The sequence below is a fragment of the Garra rufa genome, chromosome 3 (assembly GCF_049309525.1).
Source record: "Garra rufa chromosome 3, GarRuf1.0, whole genome shotgun sequence".
In the NCBI taxonomy this organism is placed as follows: domain Eukaryota; kingdom Metazoa; phylum Chordata; class Actinopteri; order Cypriniformes; family Cyprinidae; genus Garra; species Garra rufa.
In genome coordinates, this window is record NC_133363.1 from 8,801,358 (window position 1) to 8,819,048 (window position 17,691).

General features: G+C 35.6%; 1 protein-coding gene across 3 annotated transcripts in view; it reads right to left on the reverse strand.

Annotated features, from left to right (window-relative positions):
- Positions 1-17,691, reverse strand: part of LOC141330873 (myotubularin-related protein 13-like) — a 202,736-nt gene that overhangs the window by 45,271 nt on the left and 139,774 nt on the right. For all 3 annotated transcript variants that reach the window (XM_073835655.1, XM_073835654.1, XM_073835653.1), the window contains exons 18-19: positions 8,104-8,274; positions 4,108-4,379 (exon numbers count right to left, since the gene is read on the reverse strand). In XM_073835655.1, coding sequence (XP_073691756.1) covers positions 4,108-4,379; positions 8,104-8,274 — 443 coding nt within the window. The remainder of the gene's footprint in view (positions 1-4,107; positions 4,380-8,103; positions 8,275-17,691) is intronic.

Here is a 17,691-nt window from a genome sequence, read left to right on the forward strand (position 1 = left end):
TCGATGTATGTGCTCACGCATTTCTTTTATAAATCTAACAGAAATTATACAATGATCCTGACTTTTATCTCAGAATTGTGAGATATAAACTCGCAATTTTGAGTTATCAAGTCAAACTTTAAGGTGAAAAAAAGACTAAAATGTTCTCAGAATTGTTCCAAGAAGAGTTTACATATTACAATTTAGACTTAACTTGAAAATGCAAGTTTATTTTACACAATTCTAAGAAAAAAAGTCAAAATTGTGAGTTTATATCTTGCAGTTCTGACTTTATAACTTGCAACTGCAAGTTTTTATCATGCAATTCTGAGAAAAAAAGTCAGAATTGCGAGATAAAGAGTCACAATTACCTTTTTTAATTATTCAGTTATTATTATTCTATAGTTGATGATTAGGCAATGTTAAATAAGTTTGTTAGTAAACATTAACAAGCACATTATCAAATTTTTTTTAGCTATTCAAATATATATTAACTAATGATCTGTTAAGATTAGAATGTTTGTTGATCTTTTAAAAATTATATAATGTTTGTTAATGATTTATTAATGAGTTATTATATACAAGGTATTATAAAGTGTTATCCATGACAGTTTGTTTAACGGAGGAGATGTTAAAAATGTTTAATAATAATAAAAAAATGTAATGTATAAGGGCCTTAAAGCTTGTTTTGCCAAACAGGAGTTAATAAGAAAACTGCAGGGAATTTGTGAGTTGATAAAAATGTATTATATTAAATGTAAAATTTACATAACTGTATAGTCTGAATTTGTTTATTATAAATATCAAATATTCATGTTTTTATTTTACTGTACATTTGTAATTTACAACAGTAATAAATTTGTCTTTATTTTTATAATTACAATAAAAAAACAACTACTATTACTAATAAATAAATATTAATATTATTTTTAGAGAACAGTGAAAGAGAAACAGTGAAATACTATTTTTCAGAGAACAGTGCCAATGTGTTGCTAAATTATTAAAACATTAAATTCTAAACTCAGAGTACTTTAAGTATTATGTCTCAGCAGTCTGGCTAACAAAAAAGATTTGGGAACCCCTGCCTTAAGCGACTTTTCCTTATTTTATTGTTTGGCAGGTGAAAATGATAAGTATGATTGCTTAGAAAAGTAATAGCATCCATCTCAACATAAGACATCATTTGGGGAGTCATTTACAAAATCCCCTAATCCTAGGAGCAAGCAAAAGTAATAATTTGCCTGCCATATCAAACACCACCAATTAAACATAAAGAGGGAAAAGAAAACACACAACATCTGAGACGAGCACTTAAAACTCTAAGTGTGCAGTTATTGGCTTTGAAAAAATTCTGAGAGGAAGAGAAAAAGACATGAGGAGGGAAAGATCAACTTTGGAGACGTGCATTTGGCCGAAAATCGCCCATTTGGACTATGAAGCCTCCCAAAACTCACACATATTATTGTTATTACTACAAAGCTCTACGTCCCCATCCCTCCATCTTTTTTGGGTTATGGCTGAGCACTTCCTCTACAAACGGCCAATTCATTTCATCGTTCTGTTGAAGCAGAGCAGCACCTGGGCTACCGGAGGGGCTGAGAAGGATGTGGTGTATAACTGGATAGGTCTCTTGAGGAAGTACACCGGCTACTTCTATTTACGCTTTTGCTCACTGACAAAGGCAACTGTATCGTTTTCTGTTGAAGACGCTGAGAAACAATCAAGATGATTTATATTGGAACGTGTTTCGTAACCAAGGTGAAAGGATAACCGTCAGCCCCTGCTGTGCGTCTTTTCCATTTTAACTGATGTGATGTTCGCCAGATGTACCGCAGCACCAGTGACCTGCAAAAGTGTTTAGTCCTGGCTTTACAGGACTGCAAATGACACATTGAAATTTTGCTTCTATGTGACATTTTTATTTCAATGCAATGAAACGGATTTGAATTGTTTTCAAATTATTATGTAATGTTATAAAACAAATTGTGCTTGAAATATGCTGTTTGCATAGTTTTAAAGAATCACTTTTGGCAGAATCAGCTCTGATTTAAACACTTTGGCTAACTTTTCTACCCGGATTATCTTAAATGAAACTGGTTTAACGATTTTCAAAGAGTGCCACACATTTTTCTTTTTCACAAACTCCACTTTTAAAGACGTCGTAATTGATTTCAGTGGTCTAGCTAAGTTTCTCCAGGGACTGAATAAGTCAGCCACATCCAAACACGCATAACTTATTTGAGCACAAAATATTCTGCCACATCTCTTCTATCATGAGTTACTATTACTCATTTAACTCTAACTCTAAATTTCTTTTACCTGTATGCTTTTGAGCAATGACACCGTACTAAATCTCCTTCATCCGTGATCAATGACCTCTATGTGGGTTCTCCTTGATCGCACAGAGAATTTTGAGTGACGACCTTTATTAATCAGTGTCTGAGTGGTTTGTTGTAGTGATTTGGACTTCCTAATGTGGACACTGAAATATTTCCTAATTTATGCAATTTCACTCTAACTGCAGATTTAAAACTTGCACAATGATCCATTAAATTAGGGGATGTTATGTGGAGAAAATGTGGAAGATATTTTAATCATTTGCAGGTAGAGGTCAATTGTAAGGCAAAAGAGTGCGCAGGAAGCATACTTACAGGTTTAGTTCTTTCCTGATAATCTACTTGCCCTAATGTCATCCAAGATGTTCATGTTTTTCTTTCTTCAGCCCAAAAGAAATGAAAGAGCAGGTCATACGGGTTTTCGACAAATATATATTTTTAGCAGTTTATAACATAGCATAGTCTGCAAAGTTGTTCATCAAAAAAGTGCATGATAAAGATATCGCCCGCCCGCAAAATATGAACAGTCTGACCTGCCTCCAAACACTTCTGCTAGTTAATGTGTTTACAGTAAGATGAGGAGACGCTGTGAAAGCACGTTTTTTTTATTGCCGAAAGATGATAATGTGAAGAATCAGTGGTTAAAATGTATTTTTTCCATGACACCACAGCAATAAAATTCGAACCTTTTGTTGTGTACTCATCATTTTACTGAGGACTGCTTCTCTAATGTTTGCAAGTTCAATGGGGGATTCATTAAACGCTCGTTTAATAAGATAAGTCCGTACCTTGTTTATTTAGACCAACAAGCGTCTTTATTTAGCGAAACACAACCTGTAAGCATGATTAATACGTTATGTGTACATTTTCCATTGAGTGCTCAAAAAATCAAGTTTTTTGTGCTAATATGTGATGTATACCTAATGCAGCTTTAGGATTCTAGTTAAAATAGTCTTATAAAATAGTTCTGATAATTTGCTGTGAACTCACTATTTCCTAAGAATGTGTCGATTAATGTAGATTATCGTCGTTCTAATTACTTTGTTTAAATGTAGACATATTTTGGTTTACAAACTGTATTGTTTTATCAGTTAGTCACGTTAGCACTCGGGCACCATTAGTGTTTTGTGAGTGACTTTAATCTCAGAACCATTGCAAAATGATTCTAATATTAAATGTATATTTGGAGAAAATCACAATGTTTTCTGATTTTAGATGCTTTTAAAGCTGTTGTAGGGGACTTCAATGCAATGCAATATGCTGCAATAATTAAAGAGAGAGAGAGAGAGAGAGAGAGAGAGAGAGAGAGAGAGAGAGAGAGAGAGAGAGAGAGAGAGAGAGAGAGAGAGAGAGAGAGAGAGAAAGACCAAAAAAAATTGTTTTGCTGGATAAGATCCTTATTCCTCAGCTGGGTTCATGTACGGCCCTTTTGCATTGAAACTGCTATTTGGACCACTGCCACTGAAGTCCACAATATGGAAAAAAAATCCTGGAATGTTTTCCTCAAAAAAAACTAAATTTCTTTTCAACTGAAGAAAGAAAGACATAAACATCTTGGATGACATGGGCGTGAGTAAATTATCAGGAAATTTTAATTCTGGAATTTTTTCAGTAGAGCATGACACTAACAATGCCAATACCATCATGGCTTTGTTTCTCAAGGAAAGCAAAACTGACAAAATGTGTACCTTGAATGAAACGTATGTCACTTTGGATAAAAGCATCTGCCAAATGCATAAATGTAAATGTAAATGACATATTCTGCAAGGCATTGTAGAAGGAAGTCTCTTGCCTGTTTGAGAGGATGCTGTTGCTGCCGCTCTCCCAGTCAGCTGCGGGCGTGGAGCGCAGGAGTTTGTTTTTGCTAGTGTCCAGCGGTACGAGCAGATAGACCATCAGACTGGCGTAGTGGATGGCCTGGCTGAACACTGTGCTCTCTTCATTCTTCACCAGCTCCAGTTGCTTCTCTTTGCTCAGACCGGGCCAAGAACGCAACTGCTCTGCTGCAAGGTCCATAGCGGTTCGTTCTGTCTCACTGGATGCTGAGGACAATGTACTCTGCTCCTGATGAAGAGAGAGATACTGTATGGTGAGACAAAGAGATTCGAACCAGGATAAATTTTCATTTTCTACAAAAATGGAGCCAGAGTCAATCTGGAGTCTGGAGATTGTGTGGATTAAAAACAAACCATGTTTCGACCGATTGAACAACAACCAAACTCACAATGTTACGACATAATGTACTGTTTTCAAACAAGACACACCGGTCTTAGTTTACAAGCCCTACTCCTAGTAATTCTTGTTTTTATTATCTTTTTATTGCTTATAAATATAATTGCAATCATAAATCACTCATAAACACAACTGCAATGTTAAGTGGGTCACAAATCGAGTTTGAACTGAATGTACCAAATTGTTACAAAATGTAATATTGTGTTCATGTTGGTCAATATTGCATGTATGATTTGCATTTTACATTTTTTTTTTAAATGGTGCTCCCAATCTGGGACATTTGCATGCACAAAATGCTAGAATATACTATCAAAATATTCTAACTTTAATCTCGTAATTGCTACAAATTAACTCTCGTATTTTGACTTTATTCTTAAAATATTTTGACTTTATTTCTGAAAAATTTTGACTTTATTCTCAAAACACTGACTTTATTCTCGTAATTTTGACTTTATTCTCAAAACATTTACACTTTATTCTAATAACTTTGACTTCATTGTCGAAATATTTAGACTATTCTCAAAATATTTTTTACTTTTCGTAATATTTCGACTTTATTCTCTAAATATTTCAAGTTTATTCTTGTAAATTAGAATTTATTCTCGCAATTGTGACTTTATTCTTTAATTATTTTGAGTTTATTCTCCTAATTTCAAATTTATTTTAGAAATATTTTGACTTAATTTTCGTAATATTTCGGCTTTATTCTCGAAATATTTGACTTTAATCCCCCAATCTTTTTTTTTATGTGGCACTAAAATGCTGTCGTAGTATTCAAAATATCTCATAATTTTGACTTTATTCTCTAAACATTTAGAAGATTTTCAACATTATTCTAATAGCCTTGACTTTATTGTTGAAATATTTTGACTTTATTGTCGTAATATTTTGACTTTATTCTCAAAACATTTAGACTTTATTGTAATAATTTTGACTTTATTGTCGAAATATTTCGACTTTATTCTCGAAACATTTCGACTTCATTCTAATAACCTTGACTTTATTGTTGAAATATTTCGACTTTATTCTCGTAATTTCGACTTTATTCTCGAAACATTTCGACTTCAGTCTAATAACTTTGACTTTGTTGAAATATTTCGAATTTATTCTCGAAACATTTCGACTTCATTCTAATAACCTTGACTTTATTGTTGAAATATTTCGACTTTATTCTCGTAATTTCGACTTTATTCTCGAAACATTTCGACTTCAGTCTAATAACTTTGATGAAATATTTCGAATTTATTCTTGAAATATTTCGACTTCATTCTAATAACTTTGATGAAATATTTTGACTTTATTCTCATAATTTCGACTTTATTCTCGAAACATTTCGACTTCAGTCAAATAACTTTGACTTTGTTGAAATATTGCGAATTTATTCTCATAATTTCGACTTTATTCTCAAAACATTTAGACTTTATTATAATAACCTTGACTTTATTGTTGAAATATTTCGACTTTATTCTCGAAAACATTTCGACTTTATTCTAATAACTTTGACTTTGTCGAAATATTTTGACTTTATTCTCATAATTTCGACTTTATTCTCGAAACATTTCGACTTCAGTCTAACAACTTTGACTTTGTTGAAATATTGCGAATTTATTCTCATAATTTCGACTTTATTCTCAAAACATTTAGACTTTATTATAATAACCTTGACTTTATTGTTGAAATATTTCGACTTTATTCTCGAAAACATTTCGACTTTATTCTAATAACTTTGACTTTGTCGAAATATTTTGACTTTATTCTCATAATTTCGACTTTATTCTCAAAACATTTCGACTTCATTCTAATAACCTTGACTTTGTTGAAATATTTTGACTTTATTCTCATAATTTCGACTTTATTCTCGAAACATTTCGACTTCAGTCTAACAACTTTGACTTTGTTGAAATATTGCGAATTTATTCTCATAATTTCGACTTTATTCTCAAAAAATTTAGACTTTATCTAATAACCTTGACTTTATTGTTGAAATATTTCGACTTTATTCTCGAAAACATTTCGACTTTATTCTAAGAACTTTGACTTTATTGTCGAAATATTTTGACTTTATTCTCTTAATTTCGACTTTATTCTCGAAGCATTTCGACTTCATTCTAATAACCTTGACTTTGTTGAAATATTTTGACTTTATTCTCATAATTTCGACTTTATTCTCGAAACATTTCGACTTCAGTCTAACAACTTTGACTTTGTTGAAATATTGCGAATTTATTCTCATAATTTCGACTTTATTCTCAAAAAATTTAGACTTTATCTAATAACCTTGACTTTATTGTTGAAATATTTCGACTTTATTCTCGAAAACATTTCGACTTTATTCTAAGAACTTTGACTTTATTGTCGAAATATTTTGACTTTATTCTCTTAATTTCGACTTTATTCTCGAAGCATTTCGACTTCATTCTAATAACCTTGACTTTATTGTTGAAATATTTTGACTTTATTCTCATAATTTCGACTTTTTTTTAAAAAACATTTAGACTTTATTCTAATAACCTTGACTTTATTGTTGAAATATTTCGACTTTATTCTCGTAATTTCGACTTTATTTTCAAAACATTTAGACTTTATTCTAATAACTTTGATGAAATATTTTGACTTTATTCTCAAAACATTTCGACTTCATTCTAATAACCTTGACTTTATTGTTGAAATATTTTGACTTTAATCTCGTAATTTCGACTTTATTCTCGAAACATTTCAACTTCATTCTAATAACTTTGACTTTGCTTAAATATTTCGACTTTGTTCTCATAATTTCGACTTTTTTTTAAAAAACATTTAGACTTTATTCTAATAACCTTGACTTTATTGTTGAAATATTTCGACTTTATTCTTGTAATTTCGACTTTATTCTCAAAACATTTAGACTTTATTCTTGTAATTTCGACTTTATTCTCAAAACATTTAGACTTTATCTAATAACCTTGACTTTATTGTTGAAATATTTTGACTTTATTCTCGTAATTCATTCTCAAAACATTTCGACTTTATTCTCTAAACATTTAGACTTTATTCTCTAAACATTTAGACTTCATTCTAAGAACTTTGACTTACTGTCGAAATATTTCAACTTTATTCTCGTAATTTTTACTTTATTCAGGTAATTTTGACTCTTTTTCTCAAAACATTTTGACTTCATTCTAAGAACTTTGATTTTATTGCTGAAATATTTCGACTTTATTTTCAAAATATTTTAACTTTATTCTCATAATTTTGACTTTATTCTCATCATTTCAACTATTCTCAAAATGTTTTTACTTTATTTACGTAATATTTCGACTTTATTCTCTAAATATTTCAAGTTTATTCTCCTAATTTCGACTTTTCGAAATATTTTGACTTAATTTTCGTAATATTTCAGCTTTATTCTCAAAATATTTGACTTTAATCTCCTAATCTTTTTTTTATGTGGCACTAAAACGCTGTCGTAGTATTCAAAATATTGCATGTATGATTTGCATTTTACATTTTTTTTAATAAATGACATAAATTGAGAGATTAGTCAACAGGTTAAAAAAAGTTGACTTCAATAACTTACCTTGATCTTGGCTGTGATGAGTTGTTTTTCCTCAGGGGAGGTGAGGTAAAGCGCTCTGATCTGGTTCTGCACCTCAGAGTAGAAGGTGGCCTCCCAGAATTGCTGATTGGTCCATATGGGATGGTCTTGTATGCAGGTGTAGGCAAACTGGTCCACGCCAGCTGCCAGTTTCTGAAAGCAAGAAAATGGATCATCAGGCAACACAATGTGAACTAAACTCTGGCAGCCTGCTAAAACAAACACAGTGCCTGCTACTGTCCATATAACAGGTCAAATCAGCCAAGCTGGGATCCTCACAGCTCATGAAACCAACTGGGCTGTACGGCGCTTGTAAAGAAGTCCATTAAAAAGCATGGTGAAAACAGGAAAGTAACACACTGTTGCCAATGGTTTTAGAAGCAATCAGTCATTTTTAGTGCTCATAATGTTCTCAACACATACAGTAGGCTTTATGCAGACAGAGATTGCAATGCAAGACTTTGAAAACATGACCTTAGTGTTATTCTGTGCGTTTCGACACAAACCAGATCACCTGTGGGCTGCTTACTGACTCCAAAGGACATCTGCTAAAGCGATGAAGGTTGAATTTATTGCATTAACACATACGGATGTAGAACTTAGTGGACTGCACACCATGCATGACGTCTTTCTCACCTTCCATTGGTCTGTACAGCTCACACCTCAGATTAAATTACCATCTAACGAAACCCCTTCTTCTCGAAACCCCTGAACATACGTTATGACAAACTGTCCTTGCTACTTAGTTTCCCTACAGCTAACCAAACCACAATCACAAGTGAAACGGCAGATGGAAAGAAGGAAAGAGAAAAATCAGGAAATGGAATGGAAAGGCGAAGGCAAACATCGTAATAAGCAAGAACAGATTCTGCCTATGTGCCAATTAGCATACTTTACTAAGCACTAAAAGTATGTGCTTCACTGGTGACAAAAAGTACATAAATTTGAGTAAGTAGAAAGACAATAGGCTAGTATTGGGGCATATTTAATTTTCCCCTTTAAGATTCGTACATCAAAAAACTGATTTGTCACCACTTTTTTTGAGAACTATCAAACCTCTTTGATATCGCAGCAGGTTGTAGGTAACATTATATGTGACCCTGGACCACAAAACCAGTCATAAGGTTTATATATACATTGAATAAATAAGTTTTCTATTGATGTATGGTTGGTTAGGATAGGATAATATTTTGCCAAAATACAACTATTTGAAAATCCGGAATCTGAGGTTGCAAAAATAAATAAAAGAAAATCGCTTTTAATGTTGTCCAAATTAAGTTCTAAGCAATGCATATTACTTATCAAAAATTATGTTTTGGTATATTTATGGTAGGAAATGTACAAAACATCTTCTTAGCATACAGTTTTTACATTACACGAAATGCAAACTTGTTGCATTCTTGACCAGCATCATCTGTCAATTATGACACCTTAAATCACAAATGTTTGCTGAAAAAAAGAGATTTCTTTATTCTTCTTCACTGCAAATCACTGCTGTTCTGAACCCTTATGGTAAAGTTGGTTCAGAAAAATCTACTTAACTACTCTAGATCTACTATTTATCATAGACAGCATGCAAATTAAGACACAACCTCTGAAAGAAAACTATTTCAAGATCTCCTCAGCAGAGGAACTTGGGAAGTCTTTTTTGCAGCTTCAGTAAATCCAAACCCAATCATGTATAATCCCTGTACATCTGAAGGCCGTTTTACTTTGAAATATATGCCTTTTTCCGTAAGTCTGACTCTCTATCACTGGGAAATTACCAGCAAAGACATTAATGTGAAGGTTTGTTTGTACAGTTTATCTTTTCCTATGTAGTCTGGAATGTCTAATATATATTTCAACACCAGGAGACCCTATAATACCGACTTGTCCATGTCAAGCTGTGCTGATAAATCTAACTCATCCATAATTCTTGTAGAGATAGCTAAAGCTGGCCAGGTTGACGCTTTGAAAGCTTACAGATATTCTGAGGCTGTCTAGACCCTATTTCCTCATGCAGATGGAGCTGAGTGAAAAAGTGGCAAGAAAATGAAGCAGGAGAAACAGTGCAGTTGTTATTGTAGGATGCGGACCAGGAACGCACTGCCAGAATAGTATTATTTGTCTTCAACACGGTTGTGCGCCATCTGACGGGCAGCAGATGGGGGTGGATGTGTGCAGATTTGCTGGTTCTCCAACAACAGATGTGAGGGGGTCAGTTTGACCTCTTCTAACTGTACAGCCTTGACAACAGGAGAAAGAGAGAGACGGAGCAAGCACATGTTAAGCATTCCAGGGGGGAATTTATTTGATCAGACTTTGTGAAAATGTTTAATGGCAGGCAGGGGATGTGGAGGGAATAGTGATGCCCTTGAGGAGTATGAGACATTTAGATGACCCCTATTCTAAATAATGAAAGCCTCAACTAGGGATGCACTGAAACATCAGCCACAGAAAATTATCAGCCGAAAATGGCATTTAAATTTTTTGTCTGGAAGAGAAAAATAGCCGAAAATTCATGACGCACCGCAACGCCTGCTCAGTTTTCTGCTCTGTAAATGTGCGTTCTGTCAATCTGCTTATTGATTTGCTCATCGGAAAAGCAAAGTTCGCTCAAAATGTGTACAAATTTGGCTTTATTAATCAAATCTCTGTGACATACTTGTCAAGAGTTTTACTGCCTCTAGTGTTTAATTCAACTGGAAACTGCAGTGATTCATACATATAGGTACGTTTTTTTCAGTTTTGCAGAAATGTATATAAAGGCACGTATTTCCAATGAGAAATGTTGACTTTGTTGCAGTCTTTGTTGTTCATGTCACACCAACCTTCTTTTTAAAAAAGACTACTTGATTCATTTTCACTGAATAGTAGTGATATTCTGAACCCTTGAAATATATTTCTGTCATGACAATGCTTTGAAAAGTTTAGCATGGTAATGGATATGACAACGTTAATGTATTTAGTCTTGGCGGAATAGATCTGCTACTGCATTGCTGCTGCAAGTACAGAACTTGCTACTGCCAAAGCATATGGCGATTCGGTACTGTTTGTATTTAAGACATACTGCTGCTGCACAAATAGCATAAAATAACCTGTAGCAGATCTATACAGGTGGAGCTGGGGAAGGTGGAGGGTTTCAGAGGAACTCTGAAAGTGTGCTGCTAACTGCCCAAGTGAATGCTACCAGCCATTTAAATAGCTGCAAGCTGCAAGCTCATTGGTTGCGTATCCAACATGAATCAATCAGCTTGTGCCCCCTTAACGTAGTATAGCGATCACGAACACCCTCAACCCCCCCCCCCCCTTTATTTTAGGGGGCCCCTTAGCTGAGTCAGTGCACAGGGCCCAGAATTCCCAGCGACGCCCCTGCTCACGTCGTTCCAAACCCGTAAGCCCTTCGTTTGTCTTCGGAACACAAATTGAGATATTTCTGATGAAATCCGAGAGTTTTCTGACCCTGCATAGACAACAACGCAACTACCACGCTCAACGCCCAGAAAGGTACTCTCATGGTACTCTTGTGAACACATGTCAAAGACTGGGATGAGAAGAAATTTTGTTTCCTTTGTGTAGCTTCATAAAATTAAGGTTGAACCACTGATCTCACATGAACTATTTTAATAATGTTCTTACTAGCTTTCTCGGCCTTGAACGTGGTAGTTGCATTGCTGTCTATGCAGGGTCAGAAAGCTCTTGGAGTTCTTGGAGTTCAAAAATATCTTAATTTGTGTTCAGAGAATTATCAAAGGTCTTAAGGTGCGTTCACACCGGACGCGAATGAAGCGGCAAGCGCGAGTGATTTACATGTTAAGTCAATGCAAAGACGCGAATAGCCATCCTGCGGCGCGAAACGCGCGAATGAGGCGGTGCGAAACGTTGAGCGTTTCAAGCGATTGCCGCGCCATTCGCACTAAACGCGCGAGTTCAAAAATCTGAACTTTGGCGAAAATCCGCGCCGCGTTAACCAATCAGGAGCTTGCTCTAGTAGTGACGGAGGCAGAAATCCGAAACAACAATGGCGGACAAAATCACCGTTGCTGTCTGTGGTTCCTCGGAGCTGTACGATACATCTTTGGACTTTTGTAGAAACAGGAATAAAAGGGATCTTGCTAGGAAGAAAGTGAGTGAAGAGGTCGGACAATCTGGTTAGTTTTAAAAAACGCTCTTTACTCAATTTGACCTACATATACATACAGTACATATTGAGACTACAAGCAAGCTAAAGCTGGCAAATTGAGCTCATTCACCTATTTTACAACTACTTTCCCGCTGACGAGTGGCAGAAGCCCCTCCCTTGACGCGAATTCGCGTCTGTTGTGAAGAAAATGTCACGCGCGTATGACGCGAATTTTACCACGCGAATGGCGCGAGTAAACTCAAATGTTCAAGCGTTCAACTACGCGCGAATAGCGCGTTTTTTCCGCGCAAGTCGCGTCCGGTGTGAACGCACCATTAGAGGTTCAGAACGACATGAGCGTGTGTAATTAATGACAGATTTTTCATTTTTGGGGGAACTATCACTTTAAGACCATAGTGGCTTGTTTGTTTTTGGTTTTACCAACTTGTGTTTTAGCTCCAACTAACTTGAGAACATCTATCAGACTGACCTTGGCCCCATCTGCCAGTGCAGCTGATCAGCTAGAAAACATGTAAAACCAGTCGCCATCAGGAACTGTTGTAGCAACAGGGATATAAAGCAAATGCTTAGCTTGTGTCCGAAAATAAAAGAAGATCTCACTGTGATCCGTGACCAGCAGAGGGTAATGATTTACCAACATTATGGAACAAATCCCTGCTTGCTTAATACTAAGACACATTCCGTTTGCAGAGCCAGGAAGGAATCAAAACAGTCCAATTTAAATGCTTTGTCGTAAAATATTCACGTCTACGCGAGCTGAAAGACATTTAGGTTTAAACAGTACGTTTACAATTATGATTTATGTCAAACAAGAAGAGCAACAAAGAACATCAGGGCAAAATGTTAAACGGTTGAACAAACAGAGCCGTCTGGCCCATCGGTATGCAGGACATGCTGTAATCATGTCCCACAATGCAAAGTAAACAGGAGAAGGTCAAGCTATGGTCAGCGAGAGCCATAGCAGGGTTATGCTAGCTCGTGAATCGACAAGAAATTAATGTAGCGCCTCGTCGACAGCAAACACCCCAAATCCATTTCTGCAGAACTGTGTTTGAAACACTTGCCTGCCGCAGTCAGTCCCAGAGACATTTGTGGTACTTTTAAACCACAACTGTATGTGCAACTGACATTCATTTATTATTATATACCCGATACTTTACATAACAAATACAGACATAACACTATTTACAGACAAACACAACGGAAAATCTCTCCCTTTCCCACAATACAGTCACATGAATCTATGCAGAATTTGACAGTCTACACTGCAATTGGTACGACGGCCAAAACTGAATCATTCCTTTTATCACATGCCATATTTAGACCTGTGTTTACATTCCATATAAAATTTACATTTATTTGGATAATAAGGTTTTAAGGTTAGACACTATAGGCAAAAACAGTTTTTTCATGCATTTGCCAATTTTGACATTTTTGGCTTTACATTAAGTAAAATTTATTTTATAAAATGTATACCCTCCAAAATACACTGGTCTTCACTGATTTGTGTCTGTACATTTAAGATCTTTCTTTTGTCCAAAGCTAAGAGTATTGCCTTCACCAGCACCAGCAACCAGCAAACTTTGCCTGATTTGATACAACATTCATCAACAAACCATGACAATTAATTAATTTATATATTTTCCTGGCCGTTCCCAGTATTTTCTGATTAATGGAGTGATAAAAAGTGATATCCAAGATCCAAGATGATTTTGCAACTGAATATTTTCCACTGACTGTGTCAGTGTCTAATCCATGCACACAGTGTGAATAAGCTACAACAGGTAGACATATCAGCTATGTGGTAATGCTGAATTAGCAATACTGATTTATCATTGTTAACTGATACTGATATGGATTCCTAAATCTCCAGGTCAATCAATTTATGCTCAATCTCTATGCTGTTTTTAGTTGATGTGTGAACAACATTTTTTGTAGAGCACCTGCCATCCAATAATCACAAGAAGCTTTCTGTTTTGTTACTTTTGAAATTAAACAAAGTCTCACCTTTTAAATTCTGTCAATTTTACAAAATACAAATAAAACGTAGCATATCAGTACAAGTAGCAGTGAACAGATGTGAACAGATCATCGTGTCCTCTTTAGTACTAGTTATAGCACAAAATTAACATCAATGAACATCAAAAGACAAAAAAATTGAGATGTGACAAGATCTCGTGCCACGAGATCTTGGAGATCCAATGTGTCTCACAGGATCTGACTGGTCTAGCGAGAACGTGATGATATCCTCACAAAACATTTTGCAGTGTTTTTAGAGCTGCACGATTAATCGTTAAAGAGTCGTGTTCTCCATTTAAACGCCCACTCGATCTTATTCCAGAATGACAACGATTCAGCGGTGTCTATTACGACTGTTTCACATTACGCTGCTCATGCTCCACTGATGCTTATGATGTGAAACAGGTCTTAAAGACATTCAAATCTGCATTCATGCTGCTGCTAATCCAGAAAAAGCAACACAGTCTTTTCACCCAGATAATGATCATTATTCTGTGACATACATTTAAATAACAAAAGTATCAGGATAAAAGTTTATAGTTTGGGAATAAAAACACTTATTGTCTACAGTAGCGATAAAAACGAAAATATCTTAACACTTAGTGTAATGCTTAACCTCTTCCGCCAGAAGGTGGCGACAACTGCACACTTAGAAAAGTATTTATCATTGAATCATTCATTCAGGAGATTCCGATAGTGAAGGTCCTTATTAATTGAGATCTGATTTATCAATAAATTTGTTAGTAAGTTTATTTTAGAAAAATTATATAATTTTGGTGCATCACTAATTTCTATTTTTGACTGTCCGATAACCGTTATGCAGTACAGATGGAACCACTATTTATTGGTAACACAAAAACTGGTTTCTTGCAAGTTCCAAAGTTTTCCAATAAAAGTAGCTATATATAAAGTAATATCACATTTTCTCAAACAAATACCCAACATGTAAATGAGCAGAGAAGGCCGACTTTACACACTAGTATCAACATCTCAGGATAAACTACACAGTACAGGATGTAATACACTCATAAATATGCTACAAAAAAAGCTCCTGAAAGTTCTACAACCTTCCACAGACGTCACAGCAGACATAACTTCACAGCTCTGCAACCATGACACCTGATGATCTCAGTCAAGAGTGGGGTAATGTTTTAAGATTGAATATTCACCCAAATACAAACAGACCGCTCACCGAAAGAGTAAGTGTCGAGTGTCGAATATGTTCCCATGTCCGATGGTATGCAGACCTTGACTACAGAACAGCACAGCCCTCTGGGAAAGACGACAATGTGCTGGAAGAGTGCCACAATGAGCCAGCTATCCAAGTGAAAGTGCAGAGCACAGTAGAAGAACAGAGCAGGAGATGTTTATAGGGGTCATCACATCATAAATTTATCAAGGTCCCCTACTTTCTAGGATTGAGTGAACATAATTCATGCCTAAATATATGCAAGTATATCTAAATAATGGCACAAGTAACAGCTTGCCTAATTATTTGAAATCATGAAACTTTTACAATTTAATAACAACTTGTTAAAAAGTTCTAGAGCACTATAAAATTAATTTTATGTATTTTTACATCACAATTTTTCTCTGCTACTTATTAATAGAGACATGCAGAACGAGCAGGCTTCATATTTCAATAACATCTTTCTTTTTGCTCTTTAATATTCACAAACCACATCACGATTTGATGCACAACCCTAGTTTTAACTTTTCAGTCTAAAATGCAGCAAATTCATTCACAACATTCCGCATCCATTTGCATTCCATTGCAATAGCGACATGTGAAATGCAACAGGAAGTTTTGACAGTTGCATTAATTGGACGACTGGAGGATTTTTCAGGGTCCCGGTCCACGTTTAAATCTCACTGACCTAAAATCCTGCCTCAAATTGTTGTTATTAAACATAAAATATCTTTGGAACGGCTGTGATTGTGTCACGTTCCAAACAAACTATTTGATGCTGGCAAACTGTTTATACAACAAGAAAATGAGCTTTAAATGCAATAACAAAAGCCAGACTCTGACCTAATTTTTTCCATATTTAATATCCCTACTATGACACTTGTAAACAGTCTTTATATGCCATCTTTACCGGTTCAATGAGCGGGAAGGCTCGAGTACGATCTGTGAATGACAGCCCAGTATGTCAACGACCTTGCTTACCAAAGATCAATTAACTGCCTGGAGGCTCAGCATTTCCCAGAAGAAACCGAATGAATCAGAGCTCAAAGGCTAAATGAGATGCTTGCGAGAAACCTTTTGACCTGCCGCGGCAAACTTGACCGTGTGTGAGATCGCGTGATTTCTCACAAGGAAAGCAATGACGTCTCGGGTGTCACCAGAAGGCATAAGTTGTTTTTCGTCCTACAAATCTCCACTTGAGGTGACTTTGAAGTATCCATGGCATAAAATCATTCTCAAGCAGAGGAACAATGAGCTAATAGTTATTCAGCTTATGTAAAATGCTGGAATCAAGGCAAAGACCGAACAAATCTTCGTGAGACTTTGTTTTGTTGACTTTGTGGTCGAGTCTGAGTTCCTCTGGCCAAGAGGTAAAAAAAAAAAGGTGTTTGCTAAGACAAGCATTGCAGTTACTCACACTTAGGGTTAGGGACTCGAACCAAGCTTTATGCATAACTCGTCGATTATTCATATTCAGCCGTTTGTGCTATGAATGATACCTTGAATCATCCAGCTTGCTGTGCTATTATTAAGAGATCACACTTGTGCTTCAAAGATGCAAAGGCAACACTGGACACTAGTGTGTCTGCGGTAACGTCCATACTTCAGTTGGGTCATCCTTAAGTCGAGTGGAGGGAAGCCTTTATCTCCTGCCAAGCCTGCACTGAGAACCTCAATAACATGCAGTGTGGTTTAGTACAAGGCTACTGGGAGTGAAGGGGAGGCCATGTGGATCACAGACTCGCGGAAAAATGCATGAGGGTTTAAATGTGGTGCGACACAGGGATCATCTAAGGATAGACCCGAATGCAGATTAAAGCCATTGCACTGCATTTTCAGGTGATACGTGAAACATATTAGGTTTGGTTTGTGTGATATCAGTGGCATGGAGCGCTGCAAAATAAAGGAGGTTTCACTTATCTCTTTTGTTGAACGTGCCGTTTACCGCTTTCATGAGTGCTTCTCAAATCTGAATGTCAGCTCTTTTTAGTGTAATGCTTTAATCAGGACTGGCTCTTACATAAAATGGCAAATGTGAAACAGGAAAACTGAAAAACAGGAAACTTAAGGTTGAAATAGCTTTCAGATGTCTTAATGAAAGACTTGAATTGTTTGCCACAATGCACGAAATCTTCAGCTCTCCAAAGCGGTTTGCAGCAGGTGCATCTCATCGAATGACTGTGGCAAAATTTTGAATTACGTATCTGTGTAACTAATTAATTTGGACTATCGCCTC